The following is a 26532-nucleotide window of genomic DNA, read 5'->3' on the forward strand; positions in this document are numbered from 1 at the left end:
TCCTTTGATCTTCACAGTGAAGTAGACGCTTATTAACTCTGTATTACAGAGGAAGAGACTGAGGTACAGAGGGGGGTACCTACTTTGCCAAAGACACACAGCTCGTAAGTGGAAGAGACAGGATGCCAACCCAGTCTCCAAAACCCATGCTCTTAGCCCTTGGGCATCCTACTTTTTTGTCTGCTACTGTTGCTGATAAAACTAAAGATAACAATAACAGCAATGATGGTGAAAACTTACACGGACCTTATCATGTACCAGGCACAGTTCTAAGTGCTCTACGCGTATTGACTGACTTATTCTTTGTAACAACCCCAGGAGGCAGGTTCTGTTGCTGTTTGTGTATTACAGGTAAAGAGCCTGAGGCACAGAAAGGCTGACTAAGATTTTGAAAGTCACAGGTGTTATGTTTTATCTTTTTGTAGCCAGTACATTTTATCCTTTTATATCCTGTACACTGGATTTGTCCATGGAAGTGCATCACTTGTGTATGGAGTGAAAAAAAAATTGAGAGTTCCTCTCATTGGAATGATTATTTAAGGAGCAAAACCATTCATTTCAGTTTAAAACAGTGTTCACTTTCAAAATTCTTGTTGAAGAGTACACATGTGAAACACCTGTTTGTTTTGGCATGTAAAGTGGTGAGCTCAGTGGACATAACTTATTCCACTGATCATAATGCTAAGTCTGCCACACCCAAACTAAGGTATCATGGGGTTTGTGAGTGTGGTATCTCTGCCACTTCCATTACTTTTAGGTGATAAGGAACTATTTTGGCATTAATCTATGGACATTTACTTGTTAGGGATCAGATTTTTCTGAAATCCATCTTTAGGATAGAATGATGCATGTGAATTATACACCTCTCTTAACATGCAGCTGGATTTGCTTGCCCACTGTTGGCAAGACTAGGATATTTGGAGAATTTTCCAGAAGCTCTAAAGGGTTTGTGTTCATTTGCCCCTCGTTCTTCCCATAGCCCACCCCTTGCCCTTGCTGGACACTTGTTCTCGAACACGTGTGCTCACTGACCAAGATGGTAACAGATTCCTGGTCCACTTCCATGGTCTCTGACTTCCCATTCCGTCCTCACGCTGTTACAGCTTTGTCCCTGGCACTGCTGAAACTGTTGCCACAATTTGCCAAATTGAGGGGAACATTTTACTTCCACCTTTGTCTTGTTTGCTGTCTCTGTTCCCTTTGACTCACTAACCCCACTCACTTCTGATTCTCCTTATAATATCTGACATTTCCTTCTAAGTCTTTTTTCTTCATGGCCTTCTCTTCCTCTGCTTCTTTATTAAAGTTGGCATTGCTCAGGTGTTCAACCTTGGCCCCCTCTTTTTCTCACTGGATATGCTGTTCTCAGGTGGCCTTACTCAGAGTTTTCCTGTATCACTCTGATCTGCAAACTCATAAATCCAACTGCTTGCTGAAACTACACTTGGATATTCCATTGTCACCTTAAAACCCAGCAAGTTCAAAAGCAAATTAATTTTCTTTCCTTTGAAAAATGCTCTTCCTCCTGTGTTCTTCATCCCCAAGCCACTCAAGCTATGAACCCAATCAGCCTCCTTCCTACCCCTCCCCCCTTCACACAGTAATGCACATTAGAATCCCTGTTTTAATCTTTTTTGAGTCTTGTCCTTGGAGATTACTTTTCAAAATTGCTTGGATGTGAGCCTTGGCAGGTAGACTCTGAAAAGCCTCTCCAGTTAACAAATTGAAGAATAAAAATCATATGATCCTCTCAATAGATGTCGAAAAAGCTTTTGACAGAATTCAACATCTATTTATAAGAACTCTTCACAAAGTGGGTGTGAGGGAATATACATCAACATAACAAAGTCCATGTAGGATAAGCCCACAGCAAACATCATTCTCAATGGTGAAAAGCTGAAAGCATTTCCTCTAAGGTCAGGAACAAGAAAAGGATGCCCGCTCTCACCACTTTTATTCATCATAGTGTTGGAAGTCCTAGCCATAGCAATCAGACAATAAGAAGAAATAAAAGGAATCCAAATTGGAAAGGAAGAAGTAAAATTGTCACTGTTTGCAGATGACATGACACTATATATAAAAAATCCTAAAGACACAACCAAAAAACTATTAGAACTAATAAATGAATTAGTGAAGTTAAAAGGTACAAAATTAATACAGTAAGTCCCCTACATATGAACCTTCAAGTTGCGAACTTTCAAAGATCTGAACATGCATTCACATGTCCAGTCACATCAGTTCACATGACTGGTGTACATTGTCACGTGCTTGCATCCTCTACAAGTGGTTGTACTTTTGTGTACTTTACAGTGCTGTATAGAGTACATTAGTATAGTATCTTTATTTAAAGCCCAGGATGTCCAGAGCAAGTGTAAAAGCAGTGGTATATAGCTGATTGTGTTAGTTGGGTACATGGACTAACTTTGTTGGACTTAAGAACAAATTGGACTTAATGAACTTGCTCTCAGAACAGAACTGGTGCAATCCCAATTGCATCAAGAAAATAATACCTAGGAATAAATTTAACCAAGGAGGTGAAAGACCTGAACTCTGAAAACTCTAAGATGTTGATGAAAGAAATTGAAGCCATGACAAATAAATGGAAAGATATACCATGCTTATGGATTAGAAGAATCAATATTTTTAAAATGTCCATACTTCCCAAGGTAATCTACAGATTCAATTTAGTCCCTATCAAAATACCAGTGGCATTTTTCATAGAACTAGAATAATCCTAAAATTTGTATGGAACCACAAAAGACCCCAAAAGCCAAAGCAATCTTGAGAAAGAATAAAGCTGAAGGTATCACACTCCCTGACTTCAGACTATAGTAATCAAAACAGTAGGGGGGGATTTCGCTGGTGGTGCGGTGGTTAAGAATCTGCCTGCCAATGCAGAGGACACAGGTTTGAGCCCTGGTCCGGGAAGATCCCACATGCTGTAGAGAAACTAAGCCCATGTGCCACAACTCCTGAAGCCTGTGCTCCACAACAAGAGAAGCCACTGTAATGAGAAGCCTGCAAACCACAACAAAGAGTAACCCCCACTCGCCACAACTAGAGAAAGCCTGTGTGCAGCAACAAAGACCCAACACAGCCAAAAATAAATAAATATATATATTAGTTTTTTTTAAAGAGTATTAACTTTCACGAAACTTAAAAAAAAAAAAAAAAACCAGTATGGTACTGGCAGGAAAACAGACTCATATATCACTGGAACAGATTAGAAAGCCCAGAAATACATCCATATTTACATGGTCAATTAATCTACATCAAAGAAGTCAGTAATATACAATGGGGAAAAGACAGCCCCTTCAATAAATGCTTTTGGGAAAACTGGACAGCCACATGCAAAAGAATGAAACTGGACTATTTTCCTACACTATGTATAAGAATAAACTCAAAATGGTTAAAGACTCAAATATAAGACCTGAAAACACAAAACACCTACAAGAAAACATAGCAGCAGTATGTTCTTTGACATCAGTCCTAGGGATGATTTTTTAGATATGTCTCCTCAGGCAGGGGTAAGAAAAACAAAAATAAACAAATGGGACTACATCAAACAAAAAAGCTTTTGCACAGCAAAGGAAACCATCAACAAAACGAAAAGACAGCCTACTGTATGGGAGAAGATATTTGCAAATAATATATTTTATAAAAGGCTTGTATCCCAATTATATAAAGAAATCCTACAACTTAATATAAAAAAGAACAAACAATACAATTAAAAATTGTGCAGAGGACCTGAATAGACATTTCTCCAAAGGACAAAAAGATAGCCAACAAACCCATGAAAAGATGCTCGGCACCACTAATCATCAGGAAAATGCAAATCAAAACCACAGTGAGATACCACCTCACACCTGTTAGAATAGCTCTTATCAAAAAGACAAGAAAAAACAAGTATTGGCAAGGAGGATGTGGAGAAAAGGGAACCCTCGTGCACTGCTGCTGGGAGTGAAAATTCATGCTGCTACTGTGGGAAACAGTATGGAGATTCCTCAGAAAAATTGAAAATAGAACTATCATATGTTCCAGCAATTCCACTTCTGGGTATTTATACCAATAAAACAAAAATACTGATTGAAAATGATATATACACCCTTATGTTCATTGAAGCATTGTTTGTAATAGCCAAGATTTGGAAGCAACCTAAGTAGTATCTACCAATAGATGGATGGATAAAGAAGACATGTTTCACATACTCATAATACATATGTGTGTATACGTGTTTCATATATATACATATATGTGTGTGTATATATGCCCACATATTTCACCTACCCACACAGTGGAATGTTACTCAACCATGAAAAATAAAGCTTTCCATTTGCACAAAGGCAGCATGAATGGGCCTGGAGGGTATGCCAAGTGGAATATGTCAGAGAAAGACCAATGTTGTATGACTTCACAAAGGAAACCAAAAAGCAAAACAGATGACCAAATCAAACAGAAAGATGCTTATTTAATATAAAATATTAAATGAGTAATGGGGTTTAATATACAGCATAAGGAATATAGTCAATAATATTGTAATAACCGTACAATCACAGATGGTTAGTAGACTTATCATGGTGATCAATTTCATAATGTATTTAAATATCGAATCACTATGTTGTACACCTGAAACATAATATTGTATATCAACTATACTTTAATTTTTTTAAGTTTATTTTTACAATCCCCTAAAGTGAAACCTTTCGTCAGCATTGGATATTTCTAAATATATGTAGACACATATGTCAGTTATCGTGGTTAGCAGGATTTTCTATCACTAGTTAATATATATTTTTAATTGTTTTAATGCACTGTTAGCAGTGTGACATCCTGAACAATGTCTCTTTCTAATTTCAGCCTGTGAGGTTGAAGCGGGGAAAGTGTACCAGGTGTCCTCAAAAGAGCACATCCAGCCATTCAAAGAAAACATGGAACAATTTATTATTCAAGGTAAATTCGGAAGAGATATGTTGCATTTCCCTCCCTGTTCAGCAGAAAGGTAGAAGGCATTTTGAAAAATATGCATTGGTTTAAAAGGGATTATTTTGACATCACAGAAAAATAAATGATGTTTAATCACGAATCACACAGTTGTGACAGACAAGCAATTGGCTAAACATGCTGTTTTGTGAATAATATTCATTATTCCTGTTTTTTTAATGACAGTAAATACAATAGTTATTAGTTAAAATAGCATATACATATATTTTAATAAAATAGCATATATTTTTAAAGGCATTAAAATATTTATCTTTTTGTGATAGAAAGTTAGATATTATTTTAAGTTTTATCTAACTTATGACTTCATTTCAACCTGGTATTTATTTGCTTTGAGAAAATATTGTGCTCAGAAACAAGGTATGTTGATGATTTTCTGATCTTCAAAACATTATATTCTATCTTTTATGGGATGTATACATAACCCTGGATATTTAACACATTTTTTTCCAGGGACCTTAAAAACTTTATAAATGTTATTTTATTGATTCTTCCTATATTCCTATGAAATAAGCATGGATGGAAAATTTTAGACCATATTAAAGAAACAAAAAAATTCTAATAAAAATTCTATTAATCTATTGCTGATTGAAATCCTTGAAACTTATATCAAAGCATTCACTACTCCAAACATTTCTGCTTTGGAAAGTTATATACATATCTTCTGAAGATCAGATTTATATCAGGCCATGCTTTGGGAAGGTTCTTGCTCTTTCAGGAATTCTTCAGAGACTGACATGACCTGAGACTGAGGCCAAGTAGTGCTCTGAAGACTGGCTCCATCCTCTGTGGTTTTTATAGGTTGTTCAAGTGTCTTTAATGATGATATACAGTGAATGAGTTGTGCTGGAATTTGATACAGCATTAAGCACAGCTCTTTCTTAGGTGGGAAAATACCATTTAATCATTTAAGATAATCATGACAATAGAAACAGAAATTTGGTCTGTCACGTATCAGAGTGATTGTCATTTCCATTTCCTCAGGTCCTCGTGACTTAGAGTGGAAAATCTACATGTTGATTCTTAAATAGTCCTTGACTGAAATCAGTGTCCTGTAGTTACAAATTAGATGGGCCTGACAGCTCACTCAGCTCTTAATGATGAATGAAATGAGTCTTGGTTTTTCCATCCAGTGGACTTCTAGGATCAAGAAACTGTAATTTTATGGAATATTCTGTTTCGCTTATGGGTAGAAAGGAGTCCTTAATTCTATAACTCATTAAAAGAGAAGTCAAACAATTTGCTAGATTTCACATCTGAAAACGTTCATGAGTGTGTCACTCATATACTTGTTCACATAATATGTGATTATATTATATAATATTTTTAATTTTTTTCACATCTTTATTGGAGTATAATTGCTTTACAATGGTTTGTCAGTTTCTGCTGTATAATAAACTGAATCAGCTATACGTATACATATATCCCCATATCTCCTCCCTCTTGTATCTCCCTCCCACCCTCCCTATCCCACCCCTCTAGGTGGAAACAAAGAACTGAGCTGATCTCCCTGTGCGATGCGCCTGCTTCCCACTAGCTATCTATTTTACATTTGGTGATATATATATCCCCATGCCACGTTTTCACTTCATCCCAGCTTCCCCTTCCCCTTACCAGTGTCCTCAAGTCCATTCCCTATGTCTATGTCTTAATTCCTGTCCTGCCCCTAGGTTCTTCAGAACCTTTTTCTTTTTTTTTGTAGATTCCACATACATGTGTAGGCATATGGTATTGTTTTTCTCTTTCTGACTTACTTCACTCTGTAAGACAGTCTCTAGGTCTATCCAACTCACTACAAATAACTCAATTTCATTTCTTTTTATGGCTGAATAATATTCCATTGTATATATGTGCCACATCTTCTTTATCCATTCATCTGTCGATAGACACTTAGGTTGCTTCCATGTCCTGGCTATTGTAAATAGAGCTGCAATGAACATTGTGGTGCATGACTGTTTTTGAATTATGGTTTTTTCAAGGTATATGACCAGTAGTGGGATTGCTGGGTTATATGGTAGTTCTGTTTTTAGTTCTTTGAGGAACCTCCATACTGTTCTCCATAGTGGCTGCATCAATTTACATTCCCACCAACAGTGCAAGAGGGTTCCCTTTTCTCCATATCCTCTCCACCATTTATTGTTTGTAGATTTTTTGATGATGGCCATTCTGACCGGTGTGAGGTGATACCTCATTGTAGTTTTGATTTACATTTCTCTAATGCATAGTGATGTTGAGCATCCTTTCATGTGTTTGTTGGCAATCTGTATGTCTTCTCTGGAGAAATGTCTATTTAGGCCTTCTGCCCAATTTTGGATTGGGTTTGTGTTTTTGATATTGAGCTGCATGAGCTGCTTGTACATTTTGGAGATTAATCCTTTGTAAGTTGCTTCATTTGTAAATATTTTCTCCCATTCTGAGGGTTTTCATCTTGTTTATGGTTTCCTTTGCTGTGCAAAATTTTGAAGTTTCATTAGGTCCCATTTGTTTATTTTTGTTTTTATTTCCATTTCTCTAGTACGTGGGTCAAAAAGGATCTTGCTGTGATTTATGTCATGGAGTGTTCTGCCTATGTTTTCCTCTAAGACTTTAATAGTGTCTGGCCTTACATTTAGGTCTTTAATCCATTTTGAGTTTATTATTGTGTATGGTGTGAGGGAGTGTTCTAATTTCATTCTTTTACATGTAACTGTCCAGTTTTCCCAGCACCACTTATTGAAGCGGCTGTCTTTTCTCAATTGTATATTCTTGCCTCCTTTATCAAAGATAAGGTGGCCATATGTGCATGGCTTTATCTCTGGGCTTTCTATCCTCTTCTGTTGATCTATATTTCTGTTTTTGCGGCAGTACTATACTGTCTTGATTACTGTAGCTTCGTAGTAGAGTCTGAAGTCAGGGAGCCTGATTCCTTCAGCTCCATTTTTCGTTCTCAAGATTGCTTTGGCTATTCGGAGTCTTTTGTGTTTCCATACAAATTGTGAAATTTTTTGTTCTAGTTCTTTGAAAAATGCCAGTGGTAGTTTGATAGGGATTGCATTGAATCTGTAGATTGCTTTGGGTAGTATAGTAGAGTCATTTTCACAATGTTGATTCTTCCAATCCAAGAACATGGTATATCTGTCCATCTGTTTGTATCATCTTTAATTTCTTTCATCAGTGTCTTATAATTTTCTGCATACAGGTATTTTATCGCCTTAGGTAGGTTTATTCCTAGATATTATGTTCTTTTTGTTGCAATGGTAAATGGGAGTATTTTCTCAATTTCACTTCCAGATTTTTCATCATTAGTGTATAGGACTGCAAGCGATTTCTGTGCATTAATTTTGTATCCTGGTACTTTACCAAATTCATTGATTAGCTCTAGTAGTTTTCTGGTAGCATCTTTAGGATTCTCTATGCATAGTATCATGTCATCTGCAAACAGTGACAGCTTTACTTCTTCTTTTCCGATTTGGATTCCTTTTATTTCTATTTCTTCTCTGATTGCTGTGGCTAAAACTTCCAAAAGTATGTTGAATAATATTGGTGAGAGTGGGCAACCTTGTCTTGTTCCTGATCTTAGTGGAAATGGTCTCAGTTTTTCACCATTGAGGACGATGTTGGCTGTGGGTTTGTCATATATGGCCTTTCTTATGTTGCAGTCAGTTCCCTCTATGCCTACTTTCTGGAGGGTTTTTATCATAAATTGGTGTTGAATTTTGTCGAAAGCTTTCTCTGCAGCTATTGAGATGATCACATGGTTTTTCTCCTTCAATTTGTTAATATGGTGTATCATATTGATTGATTTGCGTATATTGAAGAATCCTTGCATTCCTGGGATAAATCCCGCTGGATCATGGTGTATGATCCTTTTCATGTGCTGTTGGATTCTGTTTGCCAGTATTTTGTTGAGGATTTTTGCATCTATGTTTACCAGTGATATTGGCCTGTAGTTTTTTTTCTTTGTGACATCTTTGTCTGGTTTTGGTATCAGGGTGATGGTGGCCTCATAGAATGAGTTTGGGGATGTTCCTCCCTCTGCTATATTTTGGAAGAGTTTGAGAAAGGTAGGTGTTAGCTCTTCTCTAAATGTTTTATAGAATTAGCCTGTGGAGCCATCTGTCCTGGGGTTTTCTTTTTTGGAAGATTTTTAATCACAGTTTCAATTTCAGTGCTTGTGATTGCTCTGTTCATATTTACTATTTCTTCCTGGTTCAGTCTCGGAAGGTTGTGCTTTCCTACGAATTTGTCCCTTTCTTCCAGGTTGTCCATTTCATTGGCATATAGTTGCTTGCAGTAATCTCTCATGATCCTTTGTTTTTCTCCCGTGTCAGTTGTTACTTCTCCTTTTTTTTTTTTTTTTTTTTTTTTTTTGCGGTATGCAGGCCTCTCACTGTTGTGGCCTCTCCCGTTGTGGAGCACAGGCTCCGGACACGCAGGCTCAGCAGCCATGGCTTACGGGCCCAGCTGCTCCGCGGCATGTGGCATCTTCCCGGACCGGGGCACGAACCCGTGTCCCCTGCATTGGCAGGCGTACTCTCAACCTCTGCGGCACCAGGGAAGCCCACTTCTCCTTTTTCATTACTAATTTTATTGATTTGAGTCTTCTCACTTTTTTTCTTGTTGAGCCTGGCTCATGGTTTATCAATTTTGTTTATCTTCTCAAAGAACCCGCTTATAGTTTTATTGATCTTTGCTATCATTTCCTTCCTTTCTTTTTCATTTATTTCTGATCTGATCTTTATGATTTCTTTCCTTCTGCTAACTTTTTTGTTGTTGTTGTTGTTCTTCTTTCTCTAATTGCTTTATGTGTAAGGTTAGGTTGTTTATTTGAGATGTTTCCTGTTTCTTAAGGTAGGATTATATTGCTATAAACTTCCCTCTTAGAACTGCTTTTGCTGCATCCCATAGCTTTTGGGTCGTCGTGTGTTCATTGGCATTTGTTTCTAGGTATTTTTTTATTTCTTCTTTGATTTCTTCAGTGATCTCTTGTTTATTAAGTATTGTTTAGCCTCCATGTGTTTGTATTTTTTATAGATTTTTTCCTGTAATTGATATCTAGTCTCATAGCATTGTGGTTGGAAAAGATACTTGATACAATTTCAGTTTTCTTAAATTTGCCAGGGCTTGATTTGTGCCCCAAGATATGATCTATCCTGGAGAATGTTCCATGACCACTTGAGAAGAAAGTGTATTCTGTTGTTTTGGGATGGAATGTCCTATAAATATCAATTAAGTCCATCTTGTTTAATGTATCATTTAAAGCTTGTGTTTCCTTATTTATTTTCATTTTGGATGATGTGTCCATTGGTGAAAGTGGGGTGTTAAAGTCCCCTACTATGACTGTGTTACTGTCGATTTCCCCTTTTATGGCTGTTAGCATTTGCCTCGTGTATTGAGGGGTTCGTATGTTGGGTGCCTAAATATTCAGAATTGTTATATCTTATTCTTAGATTGATGCCTTGATCACTATGTAGTGTCCTTTTTTGACTCTTGTAATAGTCTTTGTTTAAAAGTCTATTTGGTCTGATATGAGAATTGGTACTCCAGCTTTCTTTTGATTTCCATTTGTATGCAATATCTTTTTCCATCCCCTCACTTTCAGTCTGTATGTGTCCCTAGGTCTGAAGTAGGTCTCTTGTAGACAGCATATGTATGGGTCTTGTTTTTGTATCCATTCAGCCAGTCTGTGTCTTTTGGTGGGAGCATTTAATCCATTTACATTTAAGGAAATTATCGATATGTATGTTCCTATTCCCATTTTCTTAATTGTTTTAGGTTTGTTATTGTAGGTCTTTTCCTTCTCTTGTGTTTCTTGCCTAGAGAAGTTTCTTTAGCATTTGTTGTAAAGCTGGTTTGATGATGCTGAACTCTCTCAGCTTTTGCTTGTCTGTAAATGTTTTAATTTCTCCATCAAATCTTAATGAGATCCTTGCTGGGTAGAGTAACCTTGGTTGTAGGTTTTTCTCCTTCATCACTTTAAATATGTTCTGCCACTCCCTTCTGGCTTGCAGAGTTTCTGCTGAAAGATCAGCTCTTAACCTTATGGGGATTCCCTTATGTGTTATTTGTTGTTTTTCCCTTGCTGCTTTTAATGTTTTCTTGGTATTTTATGTTTTATAGTTTGATTAATATGTGTCTTGGAGTGTTTCTCCTTGGATTTATCCTGTATGGGACTCTCTCTGCTTCCTGGACTGATTAACTATGTACTTTCCCATATTAGGGAAGTTTTCCACTATAATCTCTTCCAATATTTTCTCAGTCCCTTTCGTTTTCTCTTCTTCTTCTGGGACCCCTATAATTTGAATGTTGGTGCATTCAGTGTTGTCTCAGAGGTCTCTGAGACTGTCCTCAATACTTTTCATTTTTTTCCCTTTATTCTGCTCTGCAGTAGTCATTTCCACTCTTTTATCTTCCAGGTCATTTATCCGTTCTTCTGCCTCAGTTATTCTGCTATTGATTCCTTCTAGAGAATTTTTAATTTCATTTATTGTGTTGCTCATCACTGTTTGTTAGCTCTTTAGTTCTTGTAGGTCCTTGTTAAACGTTTCTTGTAATTTCTCCATTGTATTTCAAAGATTTTGGATCATCTTTTCTATCATTATTCTGAATACTTTTTCAGGTAGACTGCCTATTTCCTCTTCATTTGTTAGGTCTGGTGGGTTTTAACCTTGCTCCTTCATCTGCTGTGTGTTTTTCTATCTTCTCATTTCTCTTATATTACTGTGTTTGGGGTCTCCTTCTTGCAGGCTGCAGGTTTGTAGTTCCCATTGTTTTTGGTGTTTGTCCCCAGTGGCTAAGGTTGGTTCAGTGGGTTGTGTAGGTTTCCTGGTGGAGGGGACTAGTGCCTGTGTTTTTTTTTTTGTTTTTTTTGTTTTTTTTGTTTTTTGTGTGGTACGCGGGCCTCTCACCGTTGTGGCCTCTCCCGTTGCGGAGCACAGGCTCCGGATGCGCAGGCTCAGCAGCCATGGCTCACGGGCCCAGCCGCTCCGCGGCATATGGGATCCTCCCAGACCGGGGCACAAACCCGTATCCCCTGCATCGGCAGGCGGACTCTCAACCACTGCGCCACCAGGGAGGCCCGTGCCTGTGTTCTTGTGGATGAGGCTGGATCTTGTCTTTCTGGTGGGCAGGTCCATGTCTGTTGGTGTGTTTTGGGGTGTGTGTGGCCTTATTATGATTTTAGGCAGGCTCTCTTCTAATGGGTGGGGTTGTGTTCCTGTCTTGCTAGTTGTTTGGCATAGGGTGTCCAGCATTGGAGCTTGCTGGTCGTTGATTGGAGCTGGGTCTTGGTGTTGAGATGGAGATCGCTGGGAGATTTACCCCGTTTGATATTACGTGGAGCTGGGAGGTCTCTTGTGGACCAGTGTCCTGAACTTGGCTCTCCCACCTCTGAGGCACAGCACTGATGCCTGGCCGGAACACCAAGAGCGTGTTATCCACATGGCTCAGAATAAAAGGGAGAAGAAGGAAAGAAAAAGAAAGAAAGAAAGAAAGAGAGAGAGAAAGAGAGAGAGAGAGAGAGAGAGAGAGAGAGAGAGAGAGAGAGAGAGAGAGAGAGAAAGGAAGGAAGGAGATAAAGTTATGAAAGAAAAAATACTTATTAAAAATATTTTTAAAGTAATTTTAAAAAAGGAAAGAGAGAAGAGTGCAATGAAACCAAAAAACAAATCCACCAATGATAACAAGTGCTAAAAACTATATATTAAAAAAAAAAGAACCCTAGGACAAATGGTAAAGGCAAAGCTATACAGACAAAATCACACACAGAAGCATACACATACACACTCAGAAAAAAAGAAAAAGGGGAAAATATATATATATATCCTTGCTCCCAAAGTACACCTCCTCAGTCTGGGATGATTCGTTGTCTATTCAGGTGTTCCACAGATGCAGGGTACATCAAGTTGATTGTGCTGCTTTAATCCGCTGCTTCTCAGGCTGCTGGGAGAGATTTCCCTTTCTCTTCCCTGTTCTCACAGCTTCCAGGGTTCAACTTTGGATCTGGCCCCGCCTCTGCGTGTAGGTTGCCTGAGGGCATCTGTTCTTCGCTCAGACAGGACGGGGTTAAAGGAACAGCCGCTTCGGGGACTCTGGCTCACTCAGGCCGGGAGGAGGGAGGGGCACGGAGTGCGGGGCGAGCCTGCGGCGGCAGAGGCCAGAGTGACATTGCACCAGCCTGAGGCGCGCCGTGCGTTCTCCCGGGGAAGTTGTCCCTGGATCCCGGGCCCCCGGCAGTGGCGGGCTGCACAGGCTCCCAGGAGGGGAGGTGTGGACAGTGACCTGTTCTTGCACACAGGCTTCTTGGTGGTTGCAGCAGCAGCCTTAGCGTCCCATGTCCGTCTCAGGGGTCCACGCTGATAGCCGCGGCTCGCGCCCGTCTCTGCAGCTCCTTTAAGCGGCGCTCTGAATCCCCTCTCCTCGCCCACCAGGTAACAAAGAGGGAAGAAAAAGTCTCTTGCCTCTTCGGCAGCTCCAGGCTTTTCCCGGACTCCCTCCCGGCTAGCCGTGGTGCACTGGCCCCCTGCAGGCTGTGTTCAGGCCGCCAACCCCAGTCCTCTCCCTGCGCTCCGACACCGAAGCCCGAGCCTCAGCTCCCAGCCCCGCCCGCCCCGGCAGGTGAGCAGACAAGCCTCTCGGGCTGGTGAGTGCCGGTCGGCACCGATCCTCTGTGCGGGAATCTCTCCACTGTGCCCTCCGCACCCCTATTGCTGTGCTCTCCTCTGCGGCTCCGAAGCTTTCCCCCTCCGCCACCCGCAGTCTCCGCCCGTGAAAAGGCTTCTAGTCTGTGGAAACCTTTCCTCCTTCACGGCTCCCTCCCACTGGTGCAGGTCCCGTCCCTATTCTTTGTCTCTGGTTTTTCTTTTTTCTTTTGCCCTACCCAGGTACGTGGGGAGTTTCTTGCCTTTTGGGAGGTCTGAGGTCTTCTGCCAGCGTTCAGTGGGTGTTCTGTAGGAGCTGTTCCACATGTAGATGTATTTCTGATGTATTTGTGGGGAGCAAGGTGATTTCCACGTCTTACTCTTCCGCCATCTTGAAGCTCCTCCCCTGTTGGCCTATTTTAAATGTTTTTTTAGGTATCCTACAGTTAGCAATTGTCATGAACAAACTAGAAGGCTGCCATCCCCATTTGAAATGTCAAAAAAGAAACGATCTGTGTGCTATAAAGAAAGGGAAAATGAATGTTACTTTAAGTAGTAATTTGCATACTTTGGTATAATAAACTATCAATAGAAGATTATAAATATGTAAGAAAATGCCGCTAAAAGTAACACTGGCTTTCAAAACTAGTCAAAAAGCCCTCTGTGCCATTAGAAATTAACTGAAAATAATTTTTATGTTTCTGAAAAAATAGGTCAGAGAATGAAATAATTAGCGATTGGAAGTTTGCATGGTTTATAGGAAATAACTTTATTTATATGTCATGTTCCATTTTTGCTTGAAAACCTGAACATCACTTTAGGAATTTCAAGAGCTTGAGATCCAGCATTTTCAAAGAACATTTATTTAGTCCCTACTAACTTTTGGGGGCACTATGCTAAATATTTTATGTATGTTAACAGATTAATCTATTTACCTAAGATTACAAAGCTAATTTCCGTGGCAGAATCAGAAGTAGAACACAGATTTCTGGAATCTAATTTTAGGGTGTTTTAAATTTCATATGTCATTTACTTGATGGTTCTAAAATAGTCCAGAAATTTTCTTCCTTTCTCAGTCTTAATCTCTATATTTTACAAAAGAAAAAAAAAGACACAGGCAGCTGGGAGAATGTCCTTCCTGAAAATGGTAATCATTGTGGTGCTTTGTTATTTTCCCTTAAACTTTCTGTGGTTCTAGAATTACTTACGGAAGCCAACCATTTTCATGCTAAGCAGCCCAGAGCAGGTTTTGTAAGAAAATATATTAACATTGGAGACTTTTCAAAGTGAAGTCATGGAACATTTATTCTGTTTCTTAATATAACTAATGATTGACCTGTGGATTTATGTAAACACTCTAAAGAACAAAAGGGGAAAGGGGGAAAAATCTCTGCTGCCAGCTCCAAGGATCCCTGTTAAATTCAGACAGTCACGGATGTAGAAAACAAACTTATGTTTACCAGGGGGTAAAGGAGGGAGGGATAAATTGGGAGACTGGGGTTGACATATATACACTATTATATATAAAATAGATAACTAATAAGGACCTACTGTACAGCACAGGGAACTCTACTCAATACTCCATAATGACCTACATGGGAAAAGAATCTAGAAAACAGTGGATACATATATGTGTTTAACTGACTCACTTCACTGTACAGCAGAAACTAACACAACATTGTAAGTCAACTATACTCCAATAAAAATTTTAAAAAAAACACTGGCACAGTCCTGCAGAGAGGGGCCACACAACACTCCACAGTGGCTGTGCAGACGTTGTGCAGACCTTCAAACATAGAGTAACCAGCCCAAGCTGATGACTGTTTAAGTCCTGATGGAGACTGACAGTTCCAAGGGACCAGGGGTTTGCTTCCATTCACAGCTCCAATTTTTAGAATCAGTTTGCGCTGCTCCTCTTTGTCTTCTAATTTCTCCAAATAGCCGTGAGTGTTACTCAAAGGGGAATGGTTATGAAAAGACAACTTATTTCACTAGCTCCAGAGTCTTTTTCATTGATTTTTAAACTTTTTGTCCAGTAGCTCAGTGATGTTCAAACTGATCATTAGTGAAGCATGAAATCAACTTAGTGGCTACATTTTGAGATCTAATGGAATAGGCTAAAAATATTAACATTTTGAGAAGTAGGAGTATTTTTGAAGCTTTCATGTCAAATACATGTGTATGAACTAATACGTAAATTCCTAGAATGCTTACTGGTCAAAAAATGTGAAGGTCACTGCCATACATATATTATATGATGGGAGTTTCTGTGTTATTTTAAATAATTTTAAAATAGTGGTGTAATCTCTTTCCCAAATTTGATCTTTGGGTTTGTGTCCGGCTACCATTCTTTATTTTTAGACAAATCTAATAGCAAATAAATGCATGCACTGTCATCTCATCACTTGGAATTAGTAGAAAGTGTTAGTATTTTATCTTACATCTGCATGGAAATAATCCCTGGATCTGTTCACTTGTGCTCTGGTGTGGAGAGCACTGGTGAAGAAGGTCACAAACCATTTTTATTTAGGTTTTTTTACTTGGTTTTTGTACCTTTGCTTGAGAGAATTATTTTCAACCAATTATTGACATTTAAATCCTTGACAAACAAATTTGATGTGAATATCAAGTTTTCTAGTGTTTCGTTTTCTCAAGTTAATGTGACTGATCTAAAGAAATTACTTAGAAAGTAGTATTAGCTTAATGAAAATTAAATATAACCTATTCAATCATATCTCTTCATAGATTTAAAATAAACTTCTGTCTGGAGTACCTTAGTGTTAATAATGTGTTAAAATATATTTCATATTATTTGGATCTGTTTTGTTTGAGATGGTTATAACCATTTATCATTTATCTCATCTCGTTTTCTTTTCTTACATTTTCAGCTAAAATTGACCAAGAAGCGGAGGAGAACTCACTGACAGAGACTCATAAATGGTGAGCAATTGTTTTCTTTCAATGTTTGTTCTCAGAGTTGACTTAGAAAGTGCTTAGTGTGCTTCAGTTCAAGGAGTCAATCATTAGCTCAATTTTTATTCTCAAGCATAAAAGAGAAAGAAACGAATTCAATATGCACTTTGATGATACATTGGATTTCTGGCTTTTATTTTATAACTGGTTGACATATAAATCTGTTAAGTATCCAATTATTGTGACTAGCTTAGCACCTTCTCTGTAGAATAGGATTTAGTGCTGTAGAAATATAAGAGAAAGGAAGACAGCAGGAACCTATCTCAAGAAAAAAGGGTGAAGGGTTTGGTTATAGGACACTGTTGAGTTTCCACAGCTGGGCCGGCACCCTGAGTTCCCCTTGCATAACCCTTACTTCCAGAATGGAGGTTTGCAATCATGGGTGAGCGTAGAAAAGTATCTCAGAAATCTCTCTGCTTCTCTGTATCATCTTCTCCACTTCTTCCTCTCTGTGCTAGTCAGGCTTCTCCAGAAAACAGAGCCCATAGGTGTGTGTGTGTGTCTGTGTGTGTGTGTCTGTGTGTCTGTGTGTGTGGTGTGTGTGGGGTGTGTGTGGTGTGTGCAGGATGTGTGTGTGGTGTGTGGGGAGTGTGTGTGTGTGTGTGGGTGTGTCTGTGTGTGTGGTGTATGTCTGTGTGGGGGTGTGTGTGTGTGGTGTGTGTGTATGAGGTGTGTGGGGGGTATGTGTGTGGTGTGTGTGTATCTGTGTGTGTGGTGTGTGGTGTGTGTGGGGTATGTGTGGGGTGTGTGTGGTGTGTGGGGAGTGTGTGTGTGGGGGGTGTCTCTGTGTGTGGTGTGTGTCTGTGTGTGTGTATGTGTGGGGTGTGGGGGGGTGGGATGTCTGTGTGTGAGGTGTGTGGGGGGTATGTGTGTGTGTGTGTGTGTGTGTGTGTGTGTGTGCACACCTACAGAGAGAGAGAGATTGATTTTAAGGAATTGGCTCACAACAGGCGGGAAATTCTGCATGTTGCTGATGTTACAATCTTGAGTCGGAAAGCATTCTGGAGACAGAATTCCTTCCTATTTGGGTAACCAGTCTTTTTTTCTTAATTCCCTCAACTAGATTGGATGAGGCCCATCCTCATTATGGAGGGTCATCTGCTTTTCTCAAAGTCTACTGATTTAAACATTAATCACATCTAAAAAATACCTTCACAACAACATCTACACTGGTGTTTGACCCCAGACCAGTTACGACAGCCCAACCAAGCTGACACGTCAAATTAACCATCACAGTCGTTAAAGAAATTTGATTACTCCTGAGGGGAAAATGTTGATAAAAGAGGTTCTTTGCTATTACTTTATGAGGCAAGATCCCATATGTCTGTGAACAGATATCACATACATAATAGTTGTATTGGAGGCAAATTGGTAAACAGAATTGGCCAGTTTCTATCAAAGCAAAAACCGAGGTGAAGACCTTAAATTATAACAAGCAGGAATTTCAGTTAATTGTATGAAAGGAATTCTGGCTAAGGACAAAGCTGTTAATAAAAGAGTCATCTTTATAATTTAGATAATTAACTCTGAAATTCAAAAATAAAAGTAAGAATTATGGATCCTGTGAAACATTCCTAAAAGAACTAAGTCTCTGTACCATTTCTGTAGCAATGCTGCATGACCTGGACATCAGTCAGTAGTAATTCTCTGCAGGAGGCGGTGTGGCCCTGGCCTGTCGTGTGTGATGGCTGTGCCTTGGGGTCCAAACCCTAACCCCGGGACAGCAGTGACTACTTGGCGAGGGAGAGATGTCAGGGAAGAAGACGTTATCCTCTACCCTTCTAGTTTCTTCTGGCTGGTCTAAGAATTAAACTGACATGAGACAGATTAACAGGAGAAAATCACAGAAAAGTTTAATAACAAGTATACATGGGAGAGACCCAGGAAAACTTAAATACCGCCTTCAGCTAAAGACAAAAGAGGATGTTCCGGTGGTACTGGTTTAGGACTTCAGAGGGGAGGGAGGCAATTCACAAGGAGACAGAAAAGCAGATGCTTGCTAAACCAGTGTTTGCTGGGCCAGCAGAGACGACGGGCCCAGAGTGTACTGATGTGCAGGCCCTGCCAAGAGCTGCCCCCCCACCCCCATATTCTTGCAGATACCTCTGCTGAAAGCTCTATTCCAGCAGCAAACCCTCTATCTAAGTTCTTTAGGCAGTTAGGGGCAAGGTCAGAGTTTCTTCCTGAGTCTTTTGGTCCTTGATTGTTTTCAGCTAGAAATAATCCACATGCCCAAGAGACATTCTGGGGTGGCCCCTGCAGAATTAAGTCAGATAGTGTTTGCCAGATGCTGAGCACTTAGTAAGTGACTAATATGTTAATTGCTATGTTATTTTCACATTATTATCATAATCAGAGATTACAAAATGTTGGGTGGTGGAAGCAGAAAGCAGAGTCAGATTTCAGAATCAGGCATGTGTTTATGTGTGCGTTCTGTGTTCCTCACTGTCTCTGCTGAATCTGGGATTGGGCCACCTGGAAGCATTATTAGAGCATAGATTTTGGTGTCAGATCTGTGTATCTGCACCCACTCCAAACTGCTGGAGCTGTGTCTCCAAGGATTTACCATAACTTTTGAATCCGTGTCCTTATCTGTGAAATAAACAATACACAGATGGTGAGTGTGTAGAGATCAGCTCAGAATAATTAAATTTTCCAAGTTAAATATATGTGTAGGAACCTGCCTACCATGGGTTTTTCAAAATCTCCTTCTTTTGGATTCACCCAAACACTTAAGCTTGGGAGACTGATTTCCAGAGTGAACTCTCTTCCCAACTAACAATGATTTCATTGGATAAAAGGATATAAAACAATAACTTAACATTTCTAAAACACGTTCTAAAGACCTCCAGCAAATGGGAAATCATTCATTCAAGAAAATCTGCTACATCTTGGTGAGAACAGAAGGTGGTGGCATCTCTGCCACGGCTGTGGATGCCCCTTGGGCCTCCGGGCAGACTGTCCTCCCCCGGCTGGGCCCAGCCCTCCAGCCGCTGTGTGCTGAGAAGTCCTGCTCTAGGCAAGCGTGTGCAGAGGATGGGGCTCCCTTCCTCAATGCACCCCCGGCTGACAGGGTGAGGCCCTCCCTCCTCTGGAAAGGGGGCTCCTTCAGAGTGGCTTGAGGTCCCCGCTGGGGCATGTAGGCCAGCGCCCTCCTCTGGCTTCAGCTCCCGTGCGGAGCACAGAGATCCTGTCCACAGCGTTGCAGCTCCGTCTGAGGGGACCGACTCTATTGGAACAGAGTATAGTTCCTTGTAGGTCCTTGTTTTTTATCTATTTTATATATAGTAGTGTGTATATATTAATTCCAAACTCCTAATTTATCTCTCCCCCTCACTTTCCCCTTTGGCAACTATAAGTTTGTTTTCTATGTCTGTGGGTCTATTTTTGTTTTGAATATAAGTGCATTTGTATCGGTTTTTTTAGATTGCACATATAAGTGATATCATATTATATTTGTCTTTCTCTGTCTGGCTTGTGTCACTTAGTATGATAATCTCTAGGTCCATCCCTGTTGCTGCAAATGGCATTATTTCATTCTTTTTTATGGCTGAGTAATAGTCCATCTTATATATGTACCACATCTTCTTTATCCATTCGTCCATCAATGGACATTTAGGTTGCTTCCATCTCCTGACTATTGTAAACATTGCTGCGATGAACATTGAGGTGCGTATATTCAAATTATGGTTTTCTCTGTATATATGCCCAGGAGTGGGATTGCAGGATCCTATAGTAGCTCTATTTTTAGATTATTAAGGAACCCCTGTACTCTTTTCCATAGTGGCGGCACCAATTTACATTCCCATCAAAAGTGTAGGAGGGTTCCCTTTTCTCCACACCCTGTCCAGCATTTATTGTTTGTAGATTTTCTGATGATGGCCATTCTGACCAGTGTGAGGTGGTACCTCGTTGTAGTTTTGATTTGCATTTCTCTAATAATTAGAGATGAGGAGTATCTTTTCATGTGCCTTTTGGCCACCTTTATGTCATCTTTAGGGAAATATCTATTTAGATCTTCTGCCCATTTTTTGATTGGGTTCTTTGTTTTTTTGATATTGAGCTGTATGAGCTGTTTGTATATTTTAGAGATTAATCCCTTGTCAGTGTATCATTTGCAAATATTTTATCCCATTCTGTAGGCTGTCTTTTTGTTTTGTTTATCATTTCCTTTGCTATGCAAAAGCTTTTAAGTTTAATTAGGTTCCACTTGTTTATGTTTGCTTTTATTTCCTTTGCTTTAGGAGACAGATCCAAAAAGATATTGCCACAGTTTATGTCAAAGAGTGGCCTGCCTGTGTTTTCCTCTAGGAGTATAATGGTTTCTGGTATTACATTTAGGCCTTTAATTGATATTGAGTTTATTTTTGCGTGTGGTGTAAGACAGTGCTGTAATTTCATTCTTTTTTTTTTTACATCTTTATTGGAGTATAATTGCTTTACAATGGTGTGTTAGTTTCTGCTTTATAACAAAGTGAATCAGTTATACATATACATATGTTCCCATATGTCTTCCCTCCTGCGTCTCCCTCCCTCCCACCCTACCTATCCCACCCCTCTAGGTGGTCACAAAGCACCGAGCTGATCTCCCTGTGCTATGCGGCTGCTTCCCACTAGCTATCTGTTTTACGTTTGATAGTGTATATATGTCCATGCCACTCTCTCGCTTTGTCACAGCTTACCCTTCCCCCTCCCCATATCATCAAGTCCATTCTCTAGTAGGTCTGTGTCTTTATTACTGTCTTACCCCTAGGTTCTTCATGACATTTTTTTCCCTTAAATTCCATATATATGTGTTAGCATACGGTATTTGTCTTTCTCTTTCTGACTTACTTCACTCTGTATGACAGACTCTAGGTCCATCCACCTCATAACAAATAGCTCAATTTTGTTTCTTTTTTGGCTGAGTAATATTCCATTGTATATATGTGCCACATCTTCTTTATCCATTCATCTGATGATGGACACTTAGGTTGTTTCCATCTCCGGGCTATTGTAAATAGAGCTGCAACGAACATTTTGCTACATGACTCTTTTTGAATTATGGTTTTCTCAGGATATATGCCCAGTAGTGGGATTGCTGGGTCATATGGTAGTTCTATTTGTAGTTTTTTAAGGAACCTCCATACTGTTCTCCATAGTGGCTGTACCAATTCACATTCTCACCAGCAGTGCAAGAGTGTTCCTTTTTCTCCACACCCTCTCCAGCATTTATTGTTTATAGATTTTTTGATGATGGCCATTCTGACTGGTGTGAGATGATATCTCATTGTAGTTTTGACTTGCATTTCTCTAATGATTAATGATGTTGAGCATTCTTTCATGTCTGTATATCTTCTTTGGAGAAATGTCTATTTAGGTCTTCTGCCCATTTTTGGATTGGGTTGTTTGTTTTTTTTGTTATTGAGCTGCATGAGCTGCTTATAAATTTTGGAGATTAATCCTTTGTCAGTTGCTTCATTTGCAAATATTTTCTCCCATTCTGAGGGTTGTCTTTTGGTCTTCTTTATGGTTTCCTTTGCTGTGCAAAAACTTTGAAGTTTCATTAAGTCCCATTTGTTTATTTTTGTTTTTATTTCCATTTCTCTAGGAGGTGGGTCAAAAGGGATCTTGCTGTGATTCATGTCATAGAGTGTTCTGCCTATGTTTTCCTCTAAGAGTTTGATAGTTTCTGGCCTTACATTTAGGTCTTTAATCCATTTTGAGCTTATTTTTGTGTATGGTGTTAGGGAGTGATCTAATCTCATACTTTTACATGTACCTGTCCATTTTTCCCAGCACCACTTATTGAAGAGGCTGTCTTTTCTCCACTGTATATTCCTGCCTCCTTTATCAAAGATAAGGTGACCATATGTGCGTGGGTTTATCTCTGGGCTTTCTATCCTGCTCCATTGATCTATATTTCTGTTTTTGTGCCAGTACCATACTGTATTGATTACTGTAGCTTTGTAGTATGGTCTGAAGTCAGGGAGCCTGCTTCCTCCAGCTCCATTTTTCGTTCTCAAGATTGCTTTGGCTATTCGGGGTCTTTTGTGTTTCCATACAAATTGTGAAATTTTTTGTTCTAGTTCTTTGAAAAATGCCAGTGGTAGTTTGATAGGGATTGCATTGAATCTGTAGATTGCTTTGGGTAGTATAGTAGAGTCATTTTCACAATGTTGATTCTTCCAATCCAAAAACATGGTATATCTCTCCATGTATTTCTATCATCTTTAATTTCTTTCATCAGTGTCTTATACTTTTCTGCAAACAGGTCTTTTGTCTCCTTAGGTAGTTTTATTCCTAGATATTTTATTCTTTTTGTTGCAATGGTAAATGGGAGTGTTTTCTTGATTTCTCTTTCAGATTTTTCATCATTAGTGTATAGGAATTCCAGAGATTTCTGTGCATTCATTTTGTATCCTGCTACTTTACCAAATTCATTGATTACCTCTAGTAGTTTTCTGGTAGCATCTTTAGGATTTTCTATGTATAGTATCATGTCATCTGCAAACAGTGACAGCTTTACTTCTTCTTTTCCAATTTGGATTCCTTTTATTTCCTTTTCTTCTCTGATTGCTGTGGCTAAAACTTCCAAAACTATGTTGAATAAGAGTGGTGAGAGTGGGCAGCGTCGTCTTGTTCCTGATCTTAGTGGAAATGCTTTCAGTTTTTCACCGTTGAGGACAATGTTGGCTGTGGGTTTGTCATATATGGTCTTTATGATGTTGAGGAACATTCCCTCTATGCCTACTTTCTGCAGGGTTTTTATCATAAATGGGTGTTGAATTTTGTCGAAAGCTTTCTCTGCATCTATCGAGATGATCATATGGTTTTTCCCCTTCAATTTGTTAATATGGTGTATCACGTTGATTGATTTGCGTATATTGAAGAATCCTTGCATTCCTGGAATAAACCCCTTGATCATGGTGCATGATCCTTTTCATGTGCTGTTGGATTCTGTTTGCTAGTATTTTGTTGAGGATTTTTGCATCTATGTTCATCAGTGATATTAGCCTGTAGTTTTCTTTTTTTTGTGACATCCTTGTCTGGTTTTGGTATCAGGGTGATGGTGGCCTCGTAGAATGAGTTTCGGAGTATTCCTCCCTCTGCTATATTTTGGAAGAGTTTGAGAAGGATAGGTGTTAGCTCTTCTCTAAATATTTGATAGAATTCGCCTCTGAAGACATCTGGTCCTGGGCTTTTGTTTTTTGGAAGATTTTTTTTTTTTTTTCAGTACGCGGGCCTCTCACTGTTGTGGCCTCCCTCGTTGCGGAGCACAGGCTCCGGACACGCAGGCTCAGCGGCCATGGCTCATGGGCCCTGCAGTTCCACGGCATGTGGGATCTTCCCAGACCGGGGCACGAACCCGTGTCCCCTGCATCAGCAGGTGGACTCTCAACCACTGCGCCACCAGGAAAGCCCTGGAAGGTTTTTAATCACAGTTTCAATTTCAGTGCTTATGATTGGTCTGTTCATATTTTCTATTTCTTCCTCATTCAGTCTTGGCAGGTTGTGCATGTCTAAGAATTTGTTCATTACTTCCAGGTTGTCCATTTTATTGGCAGAGAGTTGCTTGTAGTAATCTCTCATGATCTTTTGTATTTCTGTGGTGTCAGTTGTTACTTCTCCTTTTTCATTTCTGATTCTATTGATTTGAGTCTTCTCCCTTTTTTTCTTAATGAGTCTGGCTAATGGTTTATCAATGTTGTTTATCTTCTCAAAGAACCAACTTTTAGTTTTATTGATCTTTGCTGTCGCTTATTTCATTTCTTTTTCATTTATTTCTCATCTGATCTTTATGATTTCTTTCCTCCTGCTAAATTTGGAGGTTCTTTGTTCTTCTTTCTCTAATTGCTTTAGGTGCAAGGTTAGGTTGTTTATTCGAGATGTTTCCTGTTTCTTAAGGTAGGATTGTATTGCTATAAACTTTCCTCTTAGAACTGCTTTTGCTGCATCCCATAGGTTTTGGTTATCGTGTCTCCATTGTCATTTGTTTCTAGGTATTTTTTGATTTCCTCTTTGATTTCTTTAGTGATCATTTCGTTATTAAGTAGTGTATTGTTTAGCCTCCACATGTTTGTATTTTTTACAGAACTTTTCCTGTAATTGATATCTAGTCTCATAGCGTTGCGGTCGGAAAAGATACTTGATATGATTTCAATTTTCTTAAATTTACCAAGGCTTGATTTGATCTATCCTGGAGAATGTTCCATGAGCACTTGAGAAAAATGTGTATTCTGTTGTTTGAGGATGGAATGTCCTATAAATATCAATTAAGTCCATCTTGTTTACTGTATCATTTAAAGCTTGTGTTTCCTTATTTATTTTCTTTTTGGATGATCTGTCCACTGGTGAAAATGGGGTGTTAATGTCCCTTACTATGAACGTGTGACTGTCGATTTCCCCTTTTATGGCTGTTAGTATTTGCCTTATGTATTGAGGTGCTCCTATGTCGGGTGCATACATATTTACAATTGTTATATCTTCTTCTTGGATTGATCCCTTGATCATTATGTAGTGTCCTTCTTTGTGTCTTGTAATAGTCTTTGTTTAAAGTTCTATTTTTTCTGATATGAGAATTGGTACTCCAGCTTTCTTTTGATTTCCATTTGTATGCAATATCTTCTTCCATCCTCTCACTTTCAGTCTGTATGTGTCCCTAGGTCTGAAGTGGGTCTCTTGTAGACAGCATATATACAGGTCTTGCTTTTGTATCCATTCAGCCAGCCTGTGTTTTTTGGTGGGAGCATTTAATCCATTTATATTTAAGGTAATTATCGATATGTATGTTCCTATTCCCATTTTCTTAATTGTTTTGGGGTTTTTATTGTAGGTCTTTTCCTTCTCTTGTGTTTCTTGCCTAGAGAAGTTCCTTTAGCATTTGGTATAAAGCTGGTTTGGTGATGCTGAACTCTCTCAGCTTTTGCTTGTCTGTAAAGGTTTTTATTTCTCCATCAAATCTGAATGAGCTCCTTGCTGGGTAGAGTAATCTTGGTTGTAGGTTTTTCTCCTTCATCACTTTAAATATGTCCTGCCACTCCCTTCTGGCTTGCAGAGTTTCTGCTGAAATATCACCTGTTAACCTTATGGGGATTCCCTTTTGTGTAATTTGTTGCTTTTCCCTTGCTGCTTTTAATATGTTTTCTTTGTATTTAATTTTTGATAGCTTGATTGATATGTGTCTTGGAGTGTTTCTCCTTGGATTTATCATGTATGGGACTCTCTCTGCTTCCTGGACTTGATTAACTATTTCCTTTCCCATATTAGGGAATTTTTCAACTATAATCTATTCAAGTATTTTCTCAGTCCCTTTCTTTTTCTCTTCTGCTTCTGGGAACCCTATAATTCAAATGTTGGTGTGTTTAGTGTTGTCCCAGAAGTCTCTGAGACTGTCCTCAGTTCTTTTCATTCTTTTTTCTTTATTCTGCTCTGCAGTAGTTATTTCCACTATTTTATCTTCCAGGCCACTTATCCGTTCTTCTGCCTCAGTTATTCTGCTATTATTCCCTTCTAGAGTATCTTTAATTTCATTTATTGTGTTGTTCATCATTGCTTGTTTCATTTTTAGTTCTTCTAGGTCCTTGTTAAATGTTTCTTGCATTTTCTCTGTTCTATTTCCAAGATTTTGGATCATCCTTACTATCATTATTCTGAATTCTTTTTCAGGTAGACTGCCTATTTCCTCTTCATTTGTTAGGTCTGGTGGGGTTTTACTTTGCTCCTTCATCTGCTGTGTGTTTTTCTATCTTCTCATTTTGCTTATCTTACTGTGTTTGGGGTCTCCTTTTTGCAGGCTGCAGGTTCATAGTTCCTGTTGTTTTTGGTGTCTGTCCCCAGTGGCTAAAGTTGGTTCAGTGGGTTGTGTAGGCTTCCTGGTGGAGGGGACTAGCACCTGTGTTCTGGTGGATGCAGCTGGATCTTGTCTTTCTGGTGGGCAGGTCCACATCTGGTGGTGTGTTTT

At 39.2% G+C, this 26532-nt stretch overlaps 1 protein-coding gene across 1 annotated transcript in view; it reads left to right on the forward strand.

Moving 5' to 3' along the window:
• The window catches only part of FMN2 (formin 2), a gene marked incomplete at both ends in the record, with an annotated part of 267482 nt that overhangs the window by 198733 nt on the left and 42217 nt on the right, over positions 1–26532 (forward strand). Inside the window, 2 exons of the mRNA XM_079711279.1 lie at positions 4858–4950; positions 16505–16556. Of these exons, the coding sequence (XP_079567405.1) occupies positions 4858–4950; positions 16505–16556 (145 nt within the window). The remainder of the gene's footprint in view (positions 1–4857; positions 4951–16504; positions 16557–26532) is intronic.

Source organism: Hyperoodon ampullatus, assembly GCF_949752795.1.
Source record: "Hyperoodon ampullatus genome assembly, chromosome: 1".
NCBI lineage: Eukaryota > Metazoa > Chordata > Mammalia > Artiodactyla > Ziphiidae > Hyperoodon > Hyperoodon ampullatus.